This window comes from Gobius niger (genome assembly GCF_951799975.1).
Source record: "Gobius niger genome assembly, chromosome: 16".
In the NCBI taxonomy this organism is placed as follows: domain Eukaryota; kingdom Metazoa; phylum Chordata; class Actinopteri; order Gobiiformes; family Gobiidae; genus Gobius; species Gobius niger.
The window spans coordinates 11,023,205-11,040,536 of record NC_136867.1 but is presented as its reverse complement, the minus strand read 5'-3'; the positions used below and the strand labels follow the sequence as shown (position 1 = coordinate 11,040,536).

Sequence of the window (17,332 nt, the reverse complement as noted above, 5' to 3'; positions counted from 1 at the left end):
ACACTTCTTTGCACAGTTATCCTCTGTTATTGTCTCCTCTTGCTGCCATGCACCCATGCAGATGAGTTAAGCGCACGTTTTAATGACAGTCTTGTGACTAATTCACTTGTGTTTTCCAGCTGCTGACAAATCATTATGAGCAGAACTGGAAATTCTACTGTCTGCCCTCTGGCTGGGGCAGCTACGGCACAGCGTCTGAAGATGAGCTGCTGCTCACCAAGAAAATCTTCTGGGGCGTTTTTGATTCGTTGTCACAAAGGGTAAGAAGCAGGGGTGGGCAATTAATTCTTACAAGGGGCCACATGAGTAACCTGAATTGCATTATAAGGCCACAATAATGACACTTTTGCAAACTGCAGTGAATTATATCTGATTGTCAATATTGAGAAAAACAAAGAATAGCCAAACTGATTTAAAGTGATTGGAAAGTTAATAAAGGAGCAGATATGATAAGATAGCACTTCTCTTGCCTTTTTATTCAAACTGCATTGACTTAGCAATTGTGTTGTTTATATTTTAATGGAACTTTTTAATGAAATAAAAATGAAAAATATAGAGCCATGTGAGTCCACTTTGGCAGGGGATGGTCCTGGTGCCCCTGATACACAGCTATGCAATTCGGTGTGGGAAAATCTCCATAGTGTCATTTAGTTGTGGCACAATGTACAATATCCCTCTCTCCCTTTTTCTTTTCTGTCAGCATAGTATTTACTTTCACGGACAATTAATGAGTAAAAAAAAGGAACATGCAGTGACACTTATGGCCTGTAGGGGCATATTAGTTCTGCTTTAATTATGGAAAGAGAGTCGAGGGCCGGACAAAATTGCTTCGGGGGCCAGATCCGACCCACCTCTAATTTAAAGTATAGCTATCACCCTGGCTGTAGCCATTCTATAATCATTGCTAGAATTAAACACTACTTATACAAATATGTGACACAGTGGAAGCACTTTTCAAGTGCAGTAGTATGGCCTAATTTAAATGGTGCCAATATTTCTACTTAAATTGAATTTTATATGTTCTGACAGTGTTTATCCCTAACCACATAGTTTGTTCTTTATTCATTGCCTTTATTGAGCGATATTAATGCTCCGAGCCTTACATACGGTCCACTGCATTTCTAAAGCAGTTGACTGGCTCATACACTATGCACATATTCAAGTAGAACCTGTGCCATTACCGTCTTGATTAACATGTGCTATGATTGGGAGCATTTTATAGCTGCCAATATCCACCAGCCTCTTTGTGATGTAGATGCAGGGACTCAGCACTTCTCTTTAAATGCAGACTCATGAAAAGAGGCAAAGGGCCGGCCTGGAAACATCGATAACGAGCATCATTGATCCAGATCTGCAAGCCTGCTCGTTCTTTAGCATTTATAATTATTTATTCAGCTCTTGCTCTTGTCTATTTGCCCTTTGTGCTTATTTATGTGACAACAAGAATAAATCATTTGCAAAAAAAAAGATACTAAAAAATCAACTACTTCCTATGTAATATGAACCTAATCAAATCGTATTCTATTTTGTCATATTTCTCATTGTGTGCAGAAATATGACAAAGATCTTTTCAACATGGCCATGCCGTGTCTCAGTGCCATAGCCGGAGCGTTGCCACCAGACTACGTGGACGCCTCCATCAGCACCGCAGTGGAGAAGCCCAACTCTGTGGATGCTCACGGCAACTTTGACCCCAAACCCATCAACACCACCAAGTATGCAACTTAGTAATCATGCAGCAAGAAATACTGTGCGACAGGAGGCAGGGTCTGTATATAATGTGATATTCTTTTTCAGCATTACTCTTCCAGAGAAGCTCGAACACTTTGCCAACAAATACGCAGAAAATAGTCATGAAAAGTGGTCTGCAGAGAAGGTACGAGTTACTTTTCATTCTTCTATTACTTTATTTTTTTAAGATATTGTGCCAAGTGCTTGACATGTTGGTGTCCAGGGATAGAGAATGCATGAACTGGGAACTGAAAGAATTATTTTCACTAAATATTTTACTCTGTCTTTCAAACAATAAATCTGCTGCTTTATCTTTAAGCCTGTCTGTGTTTGCGCCGCAGGTGCTGCTGGGATGGAAATACGGAGACTGTGTGGACGAGAAGGCCAAGATTCACCCCCAGCTCAGGGCATACAAATCACTCACAGAAAAGGTTCGCTATTCCCCACTGTCAGTATCGGTTGCTTATGGAGGTTTCGGGTATGTTTCTCAGTTTTTGAAAGAACTACAACAACAAAAAAGTAGAATTACATCATAATTTCTTTGGAATTAGATCCACAAACCTGCCATATTAAGCTTATGACAGAAAGTCCATTCAACTGATAACGTTTGTGCATTTCTTAAGTAATCAGTTGTTATATCATTGTGAGATTTTCTTATAGTTTACAGAAAAGGCAATTGAACTTTATGTTCATATGTATAAGCCCTGTAATTGAAGTGACGTTATCAACAAAAGGCAAATTCTAGGCAGAGGACTTATCACCATTGCTTTAAAATTGGAAACAGTCCTCACATTTCATCTGTCTGATGATGAAACAAAACAGTAACTGATGACTAGTGTTCTGTCCAGGAAAAGGAGATTTACAGATACCCCATCAGAGAGTCTCTGAAGAGCTTGCTGGCCATGGGCTGGTGCATCGACAGGACAAAAGATGGAGAAGGCATGTCTCAGAGGGAGAGCGAGAAGATGAGGAAGATCTCCACAGTCTCTCAGGTGCACACAAAGAGAATGACATAAAGTTCTATGTGGGAGTACTTAAGTAGCAGTGTAATACTGTTCATTTTATAAAATAATGGAATGATACCAAAAAAGGTGTGTTAAATCTTGGAACACCACTCGAACTGATAATTAACTTGTAAACTCGGAGACCTCCAGACTGCTACGAGTGTGTATACGAGATGAAGACAGTAATGGCGGCCCCTAGTGGAGGAGCGCTGCTAATGTTAAAACTGACAAGAAAATTTCATGTAACGTTAGCATGGTATAAGCTAACTGTTGTAGCATTAGCTGTTTTGTTTACATACATTTGTTCACCTGGAATGCTCTGAGGTCGTAAGTCGTAATTTTCAAGTAGGAAAGACACCGGTTACCAGTTCCTCCGAACGTCCCACAACTCATAATCAGGAATGGTCAGTACTGTACTAAAGAGGACATTGAGATTCCAGTCACAAACTTCATTAAGAAAAGAAAGAGTTTTGTGTTTCAATATGCGGATCATTTCAGAAGTCCCATTTATCATTTCGCCTTACAGCAAATTGCTCTGGCAGAGACTAATAATCCGCTAATGATTTTAATTAAGATCCCCAAAAAAGTAGCTGGATTTTGTTTTGTTGTAATTCTTCAATTTTCAAAAGACATTATTTTATTAAATCGTGTGTGCCGCAACGATTAATAAGAAAATACTTAGTCTTTAGATCAACCTATCAGCCACATTTATTTTTGAAACTGAAGTGTAATCACTATGAAGGGCAAATGGATCCTGTAATTGTCTCACACGTACCAGTAGTTCTCAAACCTTTCACACCTCATTTGCTGCCCACATATTTTGATCTATACATATGGACAAGGCCAAAATGTTGTTCTAAAAACCCTCAATATTGAATCACCTCCAGGCAAATGGCTTTAACCCGAGCCCAATCGACACCAGCAACGTGATCCTGTCCCGAGAGCTGCAGGTAGGTGCCCCAGCATTCATTTGTGTTGTGAGATAATAATGAAATGATCCTTCACTCTGAATATGAGATGAATGGCTTGTGTCTTGAATACTAACGCTAACTGTAGTAGAGCACACTTTCCACTCAAATCTTCTGGCCCTTGCTGTGTCCTTGTGCTCTGAAGGGGATGGTGGAGCTAGTGGCCGAGAATTACCATAACATCTGGGCCAGGAAGAAGAAGAGCGACCTTGGAAGCAGAGGTGACTTGCTAATGAGGCCAAACCGAGTGAAATGCAGGCACTAAACAAAGCAAAGTATTGATTTATTGAGGGGGGGTTGCTTGTCTGTGGTTAAAGGTGGAGGAACTCACCCGCTGCTGGTGCCCTACGACACGCTGACCGCCAAGGAAAAGGCCAGAGACAGAGAGAAGGCCCAGGACCTTTTTCGCTTTCTGCAAATCAATGGATACAGCATTACAAGGTGATTGTTGGGATGTTGGGATTGTCAATACTCAATACCAGTGTTTAGATAGCGTACGTGAATTTACATGTTTGGGTTTGCAGAGGTCTAAAAGATATGGAGCACGATTCTTCCTCTATGGAAAAGAGATTTGCTTACAAGTTCCTCAAAAAGCTGCTGAAGTACGTGGACTCTGCTCAGGAATTCATCGCACATTTAGGTATGTCAACATTACACTCAACTGCTCTAGATAAAGTGAATATTATAAACAACATGTTGTCAAATTCAGAGGCTATGGCTGCTACTGGGAAAATGGACCGGTCTCCGCATGAACAAGAAATCAAGTTTTTTGCCAAAGTAGGCAATGTATTACTTACTGTAATTGAGTATAGAGCTTTTTTTTTCAATTGAATACAATCTTTAGAATATGATTTTCATATTTTCTTCAAGGTTCTCCTGCCTCTCATCGACCAGTACTTTAAGAACCACTCCCTCTACTTCCTGTCGTCACCAAGTAAGAACCTGAGCAGTAGCGGATATGCAACCAACAAAGAGAAGGAGATGGTCACCAGGTCTGCAGCACCTTTTCTATTTGACACCACAAATGACACAAATATATTTGTATTTAATGCTCTTCTATCTTTTGAATTTCCAGCTTGTTTTGTAAACTGGCAGCACTCGTCAGACACAGAATTTCTCTCTTTGGTAAGATAATGACCTATTACTTATGCATAATATATTTCAGTGGCTGTACTTGCTGTTTACTTCAATTGTTTATACTGAATGATGACATAAAAGAATATGAAAGCTCTAACCAAATGCACTAGCTTGTGTGCAGCCAGGTGGAGTATTGATATATCAAAGCCCTGCACATGCAGAATCGATTGCTGTCTCCTGTTAAGGTTAATATGTTCCTGTAACCTACGTATTCCTCCAGGGGCTCATTCTAGATCAGAAATCTGCCCTGTTTCTGCTCCTAATGATGGCATTATTATGGCTGTGTTGTAGGAAGTGACTCCACCACCATGGTCAGCTGTCTGCACATCCTGGCTCACACGCTGGACACCAGGTGGGCACTACTTTGCTGATAGAAACGGGGCTGTTTACCAAACAGCTGGGCTGATCTGACTCCATAATTTGTTATAGCAGTTAAATGTTAAGTGAAGCCCATAATGACTCATTACTGAAAAAGACATTTGCAGTCTAAAGTCATATAAGGCTCAGATTCATGGAGTAACCTTTGAGGTGCATATTTGTTACAGATTTTGTTTTAATAACACTTACTCCACTAATGTCTTATGGGAAACCCTTGACATTAACTGAACAACCATTGGCATTTGAATAAGCAAAGCAAATTTGATTGCGCACATGTTGCACAAGGTCTGCTCTTCAAAGACTGTTTGGTGATGCCGCTCACACTCACCGCTCACACTCACCGAGCGCCATGTATTATTGGACTTGTTTATGCTAAACAGCTACAGCTGATCCCCACAGACGCACTTCGACTTTCAATTCTCCTCAAAACCAGGGGACATTCGCGTGTTCACAATGGCTAATGACTTTCGCGTTGTTACGAAGTGTGAAACACTGAAATGGACTAATTATATTAATGTGTTGTGCTCGTGTGCCAAATCTCTTGACTCACCTTGGATTTGAATACCCTTTTAATTTATTGAACAAATCATTTATGTTCCAGAGTGAGCGCGGACGGCTTGATATTCACGTCTCATAATTCATTCAGTCAAATTTTCTCTGGCTGTGAGATGAGAGTGATTGCATATTTGAGCGTGCCGTCCTTTGCATTCTAAAGAGTCCCCCAGTACTTTCTCACAGGCCGCTCGTTTGCATTGCCCTGTGTTTGCTTTGTGACCGCCCCTCTTTCCCTCCGACAGGACGGTGATGAAGTCTGGCTCGGAGCACGTCAGGATGGGGCTCAGGACGTTCTTTGAAAACGCTGCCGAGGACCTGGAGAAGACGTTTGAGAATCTGAAGCTGGGGAAGTTCACTCACTCGCGCTCGCAGATGAAAGGAGTGTCACAGAATATCAACTACACCACTGTGGCCCTGCTGCCCATCCTCACGGCGCTGTTTGAACACATCACGCAGCACCACTTTGGGGTCGACCTGCTCTGTGAGTCCTGACAGCAGCGCAGTGATCAGACAAATGTGGGATGAAACAAGCCTGGGGGGGGGGAAATGGAGTCATGTGTCAGACTCATGGTCTGCAAAGTGTAAAGTTGCATTTTCTTAAAGAACATAAAATGAAAGGTATTTAGGAGCACATTTGTTATTGATCATGTTTGAAATTTTTCTACAGTGTGGCTTAAAATGATCAAAAAAAACAAATTTACTCATATAGAGACTCATATAGATTTAGCAGGATACCAAAGCGAGTATGCATTTGGGTTTCACTCTTAAAATGCTCAAGTTAAAGGCCTATATTCGTGTGTGTTTTGTCGTTTCTTAGTGGATGATGTCCAGGCCTCCTGCTACCGAATCCTCACCAGCCTGTATGCGCTGGGAACAGGGAAGAACATCTATGTGGAGAGGTACTCCTGTTTTGGTGAATCATTCGTAATGTAATATCACGTAGCGGTTATTATAGCATTAACCCACTCCCTCCACTGTGTGTGTCCCCCAGACAGCTGCCGGCTCTGGGGCAGTGTCTGGCCACTCTGGCTGGGGCCATGCCTGTTGCATTTCTGGAGCCACGGCTGAACATGTACAATCCCTGCTCAGTTTTCAATACCAAGAGTCACCGAGATCGTGCCAGTAAGTTACAGAAAACGTTTACTGTCAAATAATGTACTTTCGAGATGTAATTCTAGTATTGTTGATATACGTATTTACTATTCCAATTGTGTAGCTCAATGAAACTAAAAGCTTGTTGCATGGTTTCAGTGCTCGGAATCCCGGACTTGGTTGAAGACGTTTGCCCCGGGATGCCTCGTCTGGAAGGCCTGATGAAGGACATAAACGACATGGCGGAGTCTGGGGCGAGATACACAGAGATGCCCCATGTGATTGAGGTGATCTTGCCCATGCTGTGCAACTACCTGTCCTACTGGTGGGAGAGGGGCCCGGAGAACCAACCGGCCTGTGGCGGCAGCGTGTGCTGCTCTACTGTCACCTCTGAGCACCTCAGCCTCATCCTGGGAAACATCCTGAAGATCCTCAACAACAACCTGGGCATCGACGAGGCCTCCTGGATGAAGAGGATAGCAGGTTGGGCCCAAGTAGTATTTTCATGGAATTAAGCTATGAGCCATTTTATATAGTTGTTCCCACGTCAAAGTCATACCTGGAGAAGGACTTCACGACATTGACGCAGTTTTGAGTAATCCTCGAGTAAAGCTATTAAAGTTAGCTGTTTCTACTACGTTGTCAGCACTTCGTTCTCTACTTTAATTATACAATTGCAACATTGTTAAAACCCCAAACTGTCCTGCACATTATTAAAGCCCATAATCCAACTTTAGATTGGTTCTGAGCCACTCTTTGCTCAAAGTGTGTTCCATGCCAAAGCTGTAAACCACACTGTAAATCGAAACTGAAAGTTAGTTTTTTTTTTTTTTACTTTTCCTACAGCTGCCAGCAGGAGGAGCCCCAGTCAGTCTTCACCAGCTCTAGCGCCTGTATTTCATTGTTACTATTTAATTATTGTAAACACTGTGGAACTCTCTCCACCCACTGGATGAACTGCAGCCTAATATTAACATTTTTACCAGGAAGCTCAAACTGTGTCTTAAATAAGGCCAGTGTTGTTCATGTGTGTAAAATGTGCCTTATCTTGTTAAATCAGTGTTTTATCTATTGTACCCTAAAAGCCCCCTATGGCACATGTGCTATAACACTTTTAACAATGCCTTTGGTTCGTCCAATGTTATTGCTCTGTCCACATTAAATAGATAAATGAAATATAGATATAATTTCAAACGTAAAATATCACTGCTCTGAGGCACCCACAATAATGTTCTTAAGTTCATTTTTAAGCCCCATAATCATGATTTGTCCACTTTAAACCATGATATAGCAATGACTTTTGCATATTATGTGTTCTAGGTAAATATATTCAGCAAGCTGTTGGGTCGGCACTCGCTGAGTAAAATGTAATTTCAGTAATCTTCACCTGCTTTATTGGATATGGATTAACATGCAGCAAACATAGTTCGAGTAAAGTTAAAATTATGACAATTATTTTTTCTATATTGATTTTAATAATTGACCATACTCATACTAATTGCTTTTTTCTTAAATAATGCCAAACAAATGCTATACAGAGCGAGGCTACTTCGATTTGTAATTAAAACACCCTGTGGCAAAAGCAAATGACTACTTTTTCAATTACTCTCTTACCACCAGCCTCATTAGCTTTTCTATTATGTGGTAATGGATAATGTAGTTTTATCAAAATTACTAATCCATGTGTAGCAGTTCATTTAGGTTATGAATGTTTTTGTTTTCCCAAAGCAATTTTAACGCTGTATGTAAAGTCACAGCTAATGGACGAGCATTATTATAGTATTCATCTGCTGAGTGCCAAACCACATACAGTGTCAGACTTTTGGGCAGTGACAAGTGTCGTGGCTTTTGCTTTGTGCAGTGTACGTGCAGCCGATCATCAGCAAAGCTCGGGCCGACCTCCTCAAGAGCCACTTCCTCCCCACGCTGGAGAAGCTGAAGAAGAAGACGGTGAAGGTGGTGATGGAGGAGGAGCTTCTGAAGGCCGACTGTAAAGGAGACACGCAGGAGGCGGAGCTTCTCATCCTGGACGAGTTTGCCGTGCTGTGCCGAGACCTGTACGCCTTCTACCCCATGCTCATACGCTACGTGGACAACAACAGGTTTGGGATTACTTGGTGTTTTCCTTGTACATGCTTTTAATACTATTACCAAGGTGTCCACAAAGTATAAACGCTCTCTATTGTGTTTTGATATTATATTGATTATAGTGCAGAGGATTGTCATGAATTACCCCAAAAATGGAAGGAAAAGAAAGGTTTTAAGAGATGTTTCACTCTGTGCTTTGAATTGAGCTAATTGCAGATGTATTCCACAAATCATTCATTAGCTTGCACTCTATGTGTTTTATTGTAGGTCCAGGTGGCTCAAAGAACCAGACGCTGACTCCAATGAGCTCTTCAAAATGGTCGCAGAAATATTCATTCTTTGGTGCAAGTCGCATGTGAGTCAAAGCGCAAGGTTTCTTTTTCCTGAAAACGGTTCATTTCTTCATGCATTCTTCATCTTTGTCCTTTGCAGAATTTCAAAAGAGAAGAGCAGAACTTTGTGGTGCAGAATGAAATCAACAACCTGTCTTTTTTAACTGGGGATAGTAAATCCAAAATGGCAAAGGTAGGTTTCCATATCTGTTAACGATCCAATGTTTTGTTTGGAGCTTTGCAGAGTAGAATAAACAACATAATCCTGTCACAACATTTGGCAAACAGGGGAAAATACTGTTAACATTTTGTGCCATGTTAACACAATGCATTTGCGTACATGTGCCGGTATGTTAACAGGTCAAGTGCTTTTAATAAGAGAGGAGGACCACTTGTAATCATGCACAAACATGCCACGATCAAATCTCTTTTCTTATTTTGAATCGACTGAACAGAGCTCTCCGCGCATGTGTGTGCATGTATTTACACTTCCCTCAAAACTAATCTCCGCACCCTCACCCTCTTATGAAACATCGCAGAAGTTCTGAAATGCCCTTTCTTGTCTTGCCTGATTAAGCTGTTTCCAGGCAAACAAATGTGTTCCACTAGAGCGCACTTCGGAGCGAGGAGCGTGTGCCTGCCCCCATTAACTGCCCTCTCATCCTCTCTCCTCTGTCTGCCTCTCTCCTCTCTGTCTCTATCTTTGAACAGTCCTTTAAGGAAAAGGTAGAGTGATGCAGTGCATGTGCTGTTTTGCCCGCCAGCTTATTGGCTTAACGCGCTGCGGTCGCCAAGCAGAGAAGCCAATAGCCTGTGCGCGCTGTGCTCTGTAGTCTGTAGTCTAGTTATACGTTGTCTTATTCTCATGGCCTTTGCTCCATTTATCAAAGTCTGTGACATTGTGGCTTTGGTCATTTCTCATTGCCTTAAGGGGGAAAAACATGCTTCAATGGGTTAGAAATCATGTGTTTATATGCCATGAGTGAGATTTTGCTTGATAAATTGTGTTTTCTCTGTGTTGTAGTAACTTCTGGCTATTTACATGGTGCTCTATGTTTAGACCATTATGTACTCTATGTCTGTGTATCTATGTTAATCAGTGTTTGTTTTCAGTCCTGTATATGAATGTGTCTGCATTTGAATACCTTCGTATGGTGGAAATAACAGTTCTAATTCAATCCAGCTATTATGATCTGTATGCACTTAAGAGCTAAAGCATAAATGCGTCTGCGCCTCCAGCTTCAGTTTATTTCAATAAAATAAACCTCAAAAAACTCCTTATGTCAAAGCTTTGAATAAGCTTTGAGTATGTTTCATTTAAACCAGGCCAATCTGAACAAACCTTGCCGAGTGTTATTTATTCCGTTGCTGTAGTTGCTTTGTAAGTCTTTTTAAGTTGGTTTGGATTTAGAATAAATGAAGAAATTAGTCGGGCAAATGTCAATGCAATGCTTTGTGTTCCAGTCTGGCGGGCAGGACCAGGAGAGGAAGCATAAGAAGCGCCGTGGAGAGTTCTACTCCATCCAGACGTCACTCATTGTAGCTGCTCTGAAGAAGATGCTGCCCATCGGCCTCAACATGTGCACGCCAGGGGACCAAGAACTCATCTCTTTAGCCAAGACACGCTACTCACTGGTCGGGAACGCTTCTCATTAAATGTTTTAATGACCTGAAATGTGCCTTGGAGGGTTTTTATTTTTCTGTTCTTCCACAGAGAGACACAGACGATGAGGTTAAGGATCATATTCGTCAGAATCTACACCTGAGAGAAAAGGTAATGTTTGAGTAAAGTGAAATGGCCTGCACTTATTGTATAATGTTAATGTTTGTACCTTCAGTCCGAGGACCCAGCCGTGCGGTGGCAGCTGAACCTCTACAAGGATATTCTGACCAGGACCGAGGGCCCTCCAGACCCTGACAGAGTGGTGGATCGCATTCAGAGGATCTCAGCTGCTGTCTTCAACCTGGAGCAGGTCAGGCCTAACGCCTAAAGCAGGGGTGTCGATCTCGTTTGGGTCGTGGGCTGAAATTCAGCCCCCACGGCGGGTTACGGGCCACATATATGGTTGAGGAATGTGGCCTCATAAAAAACAACTTATTGCGCTTTATTAGCCTGTGTCTTACTATTGTAGCCACAGTTGCCCTGGGGCAGACTGACCATTTATCACATGGCTATAATATGCTGTTTATGTCTTGATCTCTTATCTTTATCATTGCCCTCTGCTGGACACGTGAGGAATTCTTTCCTTTTTTTTTTTATTTAAGCCTTTTTGCTTCCTAGTGGCTGGAGTGATTGTTCTGGTTATTTCTTTAAAAATGCATAGCTCGACACAGGAATGGACTAGAGACTTACATGCTCTACATGCGGCCCGCAGGCCTTGTGTTTGACACATGTGGCCTAAAGTATTGGGGAATAATACTGCCCCCAATGTGGCTAAAATTAGTGGTGCAGCCATGACTCTGTCAACAAAGAAATGATGTAGTTTGTACTGGATATGTCAGTAACTACATTTGTCATGTATTTTGTCGTATTTTTGTCGTATTTCTTTTATATTTCTTTTTTATATATTCAAGATGACTTTGAGTGAACAGAAAAGTTCTATACTGTAGAAGACTAAAGCATTTTCATTATTTTTTCTTACAGGTGGAGCAGCCTTTGAGGTCCAAAAAGTGTGTATGGCAGAAGTTACTTTCCAAGCAGAGGAAGAGAGCGGTGGTTGCCTGTTTTCGCATGGCACCTCTTTACAATCTTCCAAGGTGCCACATATTTGAGATCCTAACATCTGAGTTTGTAAGATTATGACTGGTATAAACAAAACAAAAAAGTTTGACAATGCAAGATGCTGCCTTTGTTATTGTTAGATTTTCTACTTACTTCCATATCTTTTCATGGACAAACAGGGAGAAAGTTGATAGAAAAGGATAGAATTCAGTCCTTTTTTTTGGTCACCAAAACAAATATTAGCTCATCCAATTATATCCCTAAAAATCTATGAAAAATACTCATCTAATTTACATGTAATGCTCTGTAATGGACTTTCAGCTTTTGGAGCCCTCTGTTGGGCAGTGTGTCCCTTGGCGCCTGCAGTGCCAGCGTATGCCCAGAAACGACTCTGAAATTTGACCGTCCAGGTTCGGACCCTTAATACTGGTCACCCCTCGCTCTGCGTGTAGGACAAATGTCTGGCCTGCAGCTGTTATCAAAGAGTAGAAAAAAGGGACACTAGCAATTTCACAGCCTGCTGCTCCGTAACTCAATCATACACCGCTACAGCAGGGAGGGAAACAATTATGAGGGCCCAACCTGGGGGTGGCTATTCCCAATATGGCCCGCCTGCCTGCCTCACAGCACGGCTTGTTTATTCACAGCCACTGACAGTGAAACATGACATGGCATAAACTATAATTACAGGAGAGTTTAGTTTTTTTTTGTATTGGTGAGACAAAGCATATGGCTCTCGTCTTTTCTATAAGACAGATGTGATTTTTTTTTCTTTCTCTTTGTGTTCCTCATCGATCACTGTGTACTGTGCTGTTCTTCTCAGGCACAAAATTAACAATTACTTCCTGAAAGCCTACCAATATAAGTGGCTGGAAAGGTTGCATGGGGACTCAGACTATGACTGTCTGCTCTCCATGCTGACGGTAACAAATTATAGAACAGTAGCACCGCACCTATGCACTGGTAATCCCTGCATTCCTCTCCCTGATCCCATCCACCTGTGTACAGCATTCAGACAGTATGTTAAAACTGGTGTTTATCCATGTACCTACAGTATTAGGCATCACCTTATGACTCCTGACAACTGAAGTGAAAATGGTATAATGTAAGGATTTGAGCAACAAATGTCACCTTGTGTGGGATTTTTTTTGTCCAAGGAGCTACAATCATAGATAAACTGTAATTCCGTGATGCATTTAAGGAGCAAAGGTTGGGCCTTTTTGATTCGGTTCAGAAGACAAGAACTCCTCTCGGGGCTCATTTGGCCAGTGGTCATAATGTTATGCCTAAATTTATGCCTGATTGATCTGTGGAAAATCCAGCTGAAGGATATAGTGACAATGCAAACAAACGATGCTTTTCATTTTTCAATTGTGTGCTTCTAATCTAATAACCTTTCTTTGTACTAACACACCGATTCTTGCTCAAGGATCCCTCTTTTCCTTTGCTCTTTCTAACCTACGCTAATGTGCTGTCGCCCTCCCTTTCCAGGCATCGCTCTATTAACCTCTTCCTCCTGGCCTATCAGAGAATATGGATAGAGACAGAGGAGTACTCTTTTGAGGAGAAGCTAGTGCAGGACCTTGCAGTAAGTACACGGCAGAGCCACAGGAAGCCAGTGTGTCGTGTCCATTGTCACTTCCAGTGTTCGCCACTGGGTCACACCTAGTCTTCCCCCCGTGCAGTGCGTCTCTCACTTGACCCGCATTTGGAGCGCGCCTGACATCAGGAGTGATGACAGAGCCAGCTGTTACATGCTATATATGTGAGAGCTCATGCTAATTCTTCTAAGGCAGCAAAGCATCCAGTCTTAGATGCTTTGGCAAATCAGCTTGACTACTTTCATTTTACTGCATTGATTATTATTATTTTATTTTTTTTGCATATAGAATTGTAACATAGCGTGCACTTTCTCCTCAAAGTTATGTTAGATTTGGTTTTATGTCTGGAGAGGAATTACAAAATGGTAAAGTTAAAATTGTTTAAAATTGTTTGTACCTTTTTAAGTCGTGATTTTTTTTTATTTTCAACCAAGTACTGGTAGGATGCAAAAGCCAGTGGCATCTTCAAGACTGATGTAGTGGACCTTATAATAAAAAATAATTCATAATCACTGCAACATTGTGGCTCCGACACCCATGTGAGTCTGTTTCTCCCGGCATTTGTGATCATACCCCTGCATAGTGTTTGCATGGCATAATGTAACGGTCTATCAGATCATCTACTGAGGTGAGTGCATTTCAATACTCCCATCCTTTCGCCTCCTGACTCGAGTGACTTTGTGCAGAAAATCCAGCTCAAAGTGGAGGAAGAGGAAGAGGAGGAGGAGAGGAGACAGCCCGACCCGCTTCATCAGCTCATCCTGCATTTTAGCCACAACGCCCTGACCGAGTGCAGGTACCGCATAAACACACACACACATCGGAGCACCTGGCACCGCGCTGCTCCATCTGTGCACCTGAATGCTCTTGGCCCGCCGCTGCAACAATAAACGGACGCTTTATGCTAAATTACACCTTACAGTTTATAGCACGAGAGAAATACCCGCGGCTCTTGTTCTGCACAAACTGTATAAAGATTTCATCTCTGAATAGTTGTCATCTTTCCTGGCAGTTCTTTGGAAGAGGATACCTTGTATATTGCATATGCAGATATGATGGCAAAGGTACGTTTTGTTTGGTATTTGTAAAGTCTTAACCCATACAGCATGTTAAGTGTTTTCACTTTCAGAGTTGTGCTGAAGGGGAGGAAGAGGAGGACAAAGAGAAAACCTTTGAGGTGCTATTGATTTTACAGAGATATTTGATTTTCTTCTCTGTGTTACGATTCAGAAAGGATGAGGTTGTTATGTGGAATTGCAGGAAAAGGAAACGGAGAAGCAGAAAATGCTTTACCAGCAAGCCAGACTGCATGACCGAGGAGCCGCTGAGATGGTACTCCAAATGATCGGTGCCAGTAAAGGTAAGTACTTAACCAATTGTCTCATTTCGTAAGTGTTTTAAGTTTTATTTTTTACACTTGTGATGCCCAGGTCGTCTTGGCCCCATGGTGACGTTCACTCTCAAACTTGGAATCTCCATTCTTAATGGAGGAAACACGTTGGTGCAGCAGGTACAAATCATGCTTTTAAATTGATGACTATATAATTGTGTACTATAAATTACAAGTATCTAAATACCGAATGCTCTATGATTGTGAAACAGTGGATAGATAAGCGTTACCAATGTCTGTTTACTGTTTGAATGCAGAAAATGTTGACTTATCTGAAAGAAAAAAGAGACGTGGGTTTCTTCAAAAGCCTTTCTGGACTCATGATGTCATGCAGGTAAAGGTTTATTTTCAGATCATACCATTTCACAGCATAAATATTGAAACAGTGTTTATCTTGCCTGCCAGTGTGCTGGACTTGAATGCTTTTGAGAGGCAAAACAAAGCTGAAGGTCTGGGAATGGTCACTGAAGAGGGGTCAAGTAAGTAAAAATGGTCTCATAAACCAAAAAGGAAACTGGTTAGCTCAGCTTTTAATGAACAAACCAGCTCTCACTGTTGTCTGTCCCGCTCAGTGTCTTTCTGCCATTGTCCATCTAAGTCTGTGCTACTGTATGTCTGAGTCCTCTTTTGTGCTTTGTGTAATTAAAATGTCCTCATAAAAAAATACTGGGCTGCATACAGTATACAACTATGCTTCTGTCACATAAGTCCATCTCACCGCATATGCCCAGGCATAAGTGACTACTATTACCTTGTGAGCAGACTCAATGTTTATCTCTGTATGTAAATATATCTATATAGAGTCACCATTCTCTCCTGTTCCTAATGAATATCAATGTCTTCTTCTTTGCTTATGTCTGCTTTTTGTTTGTTTGTTTTCTTCTGGTCACGTTTTTATCCCGTTGGTCGCAGTCAACGTGAGTGAGCGGGGTAAATACATAGTTACAATTCTACTCATTCCTGTGCTCTGCTGACATCCTGATTGCTCTCTCCGTCTCCAAACTCTTTTCTTGCCCCAATCATCCTCCCTGCATTTTTCTGAATGCAACATATTGACCTTGAAGCTGAAAGCTTGCATGCTCTTTCTACATCTGATTACAAGTATTAATTTTAGGTCAGCTGCCCCAAAGGGACTCTTAGTTCCTAATTTCCTGGTGCTTGTGGTTATTGTGAGACCTATTTTGTCCTTCTTTGCGACTAACCAAACTATGAAAAAAAAAACAGGCTTTGCTGGTTTATTTTGTTTTCCTATGAGGCATTATATTGTGTCTGTATGTTCTGTCCTCCTGATATTGTGCAAGTATTTTGGAAACTAGACAGCAGCTTATGGGTTGAGAAGCATTGCAAGCCATGATGCCTGTGCAGACTCCAAATAGATGACAGTTTGGCCTATAACTTAAAGGTCATCTAATGCCATGTTTGGTTTCCAGGCTCGAAAGTGCTTCAAAACGATGAGTTCACAAAGGATCTTTTCAGATTCCTGCAGCTTCTTTGTGAGGGCCACAACAATGGTACGTTCAAAAATGTATCGCACATTATAAGACTGTCACAGTCGCGTGAATGTTTTTGTGCTTTATTATCAGACTTCCAGAATTTCCTTAGGACGCAAACGGGGAATACTACAACTGTAAATATTATCATCAGTACTGTGGACTACCTCCTAAGACTTCAGGTTTGTCTAGATTATCTTATGGCCTTTTACACATTATTATTAATTCCTCTTGCACGTGTCGGTTTAGGAATCTATCAGTGATTTCTACTGGTACTACTCTGGCAAGGATGTCATTGATGAGGCCGGTCAGAGGAACTTCTCCAAAGCATTGTCAGTGGCTAAGCAGGTCTTCAACTCTTTGACAGAGTACATACAGGTGCTGTGTCTGGTAGTAACTCAAGATAAATAAACCTAACAAAGCTCTTTTCTAACAATGTTATCTGTTTTACTCATCTGGATTCAGGGTCCGTGCATTGGTAACCAGCAGAGTTTGGCCCACAGCAGGCTCTGGGACGCGGTGGTGGGCTTTTTACATGTCTTTGCTAACATGCAGATGAAGTTATCACAGGTAATAATGGCTAACACGTTAACTTAGCTAATAGATTATTAATGAATGTGCAGTGCCTCATCCGTTCCCTGACTCTGAAGCATTTCAATATTTTCTACGTATAGCCACTAGAGGGCACACCAGCCTCAAGTATAACCCCAGCTGACTGCAGCGTGATTACACTCGGCCCATGATAGATGGTCTTTCCTCATGTAACCCCACTGTAGATAAACCCATGCCTTGTGCCACAGTCCTGACCCGGGGCTCAGTCTGACAGAGTCGCTGGTGTGAAGGG

General features: G+C 41.7%; 1 protein-coding gene across 1 annotated transcript in view; it reads left to right on the top strand.

The window, feature by feature from the left end:
- The window catches only part of LOC306976415 (ryanodine receptor 3), a 97,918-nt gene that overhangs the window by 68,614 nt on the left and 11,972 nt on the right, over positions 1–17,332 (top strand). Inside the window, 36 exon segments of the mRNA XM_079574336.1 lie at positions 120–260; positions 1,552–1,715; positions 1,798–1,876; positions 2,073–2,162; positions 2,580–2,723; positions 3,623–3,685; positions 3,849–3,924; positions 4,021–4,144; positions 4,228–4,343; positions 4,413–4,480; positions 4,574–4,695; positions 4,779–4,828; positions 5,132–5,192; positions 6,016–6,254; positions 6,591–6,672; positions 6,765–6,895; positions 7,025–7,348; positions 8,727–8,967; positions 9,221–9,308; positions 9,386–9,478; positions 10,750–10,920; positions 11,000–11,059; positions 11,124–11,258; positions 11,930–12,042; positions 13,499–13,595; positions 14,295–14,404; positions 14,621–14,672; positions 14,738–14,785; positions 14,869–14,968; positions 15,039–15,118; positions 15,256–15,332; positions 15,404–15,477; positions 16,429–16,509; positions 16,582–16,670; positions 16,738–16,866; positions 16,954–17,058. Coding sequence (XP_079430462.1) covers positions 120–260; positions 1,552–1,715; positions 1,798–1,876; positions 2,073–2,162; positions 2,580–2,723; positions 3,623–3,685; positions 3,849–3,924; positions 4,021–4,144; positions 4,228–4,343; positions 4,413–4,480; positions 4,574–4,695; positions 4,779–4,828; positions 5,132–5,192; positions 6,016–6,254; positions 6,591–6,672; positions 6,765–6,895; positions 7,025–7,348; positions 8,727–8,967; positions 9,221–9,308; positions 9,386–9,478; positions 10,750–10,920; positions 11,000–11,059; positions 11,124–11,258; positions 11,930–12,042; positions 13,499–13,595; positions 14,295–14,404; positions 14,621–14,672; positions 14,738–14,785; positions 14,869–14,968; positions 15,039–15,118; positions 15,256–15,332; positions 15,404–15,477; positions 16,429–16,509; positions 16,582–16,670; positions 16,738–16,866; positions 16,954–17,058 — 4,017 coding nt within the window.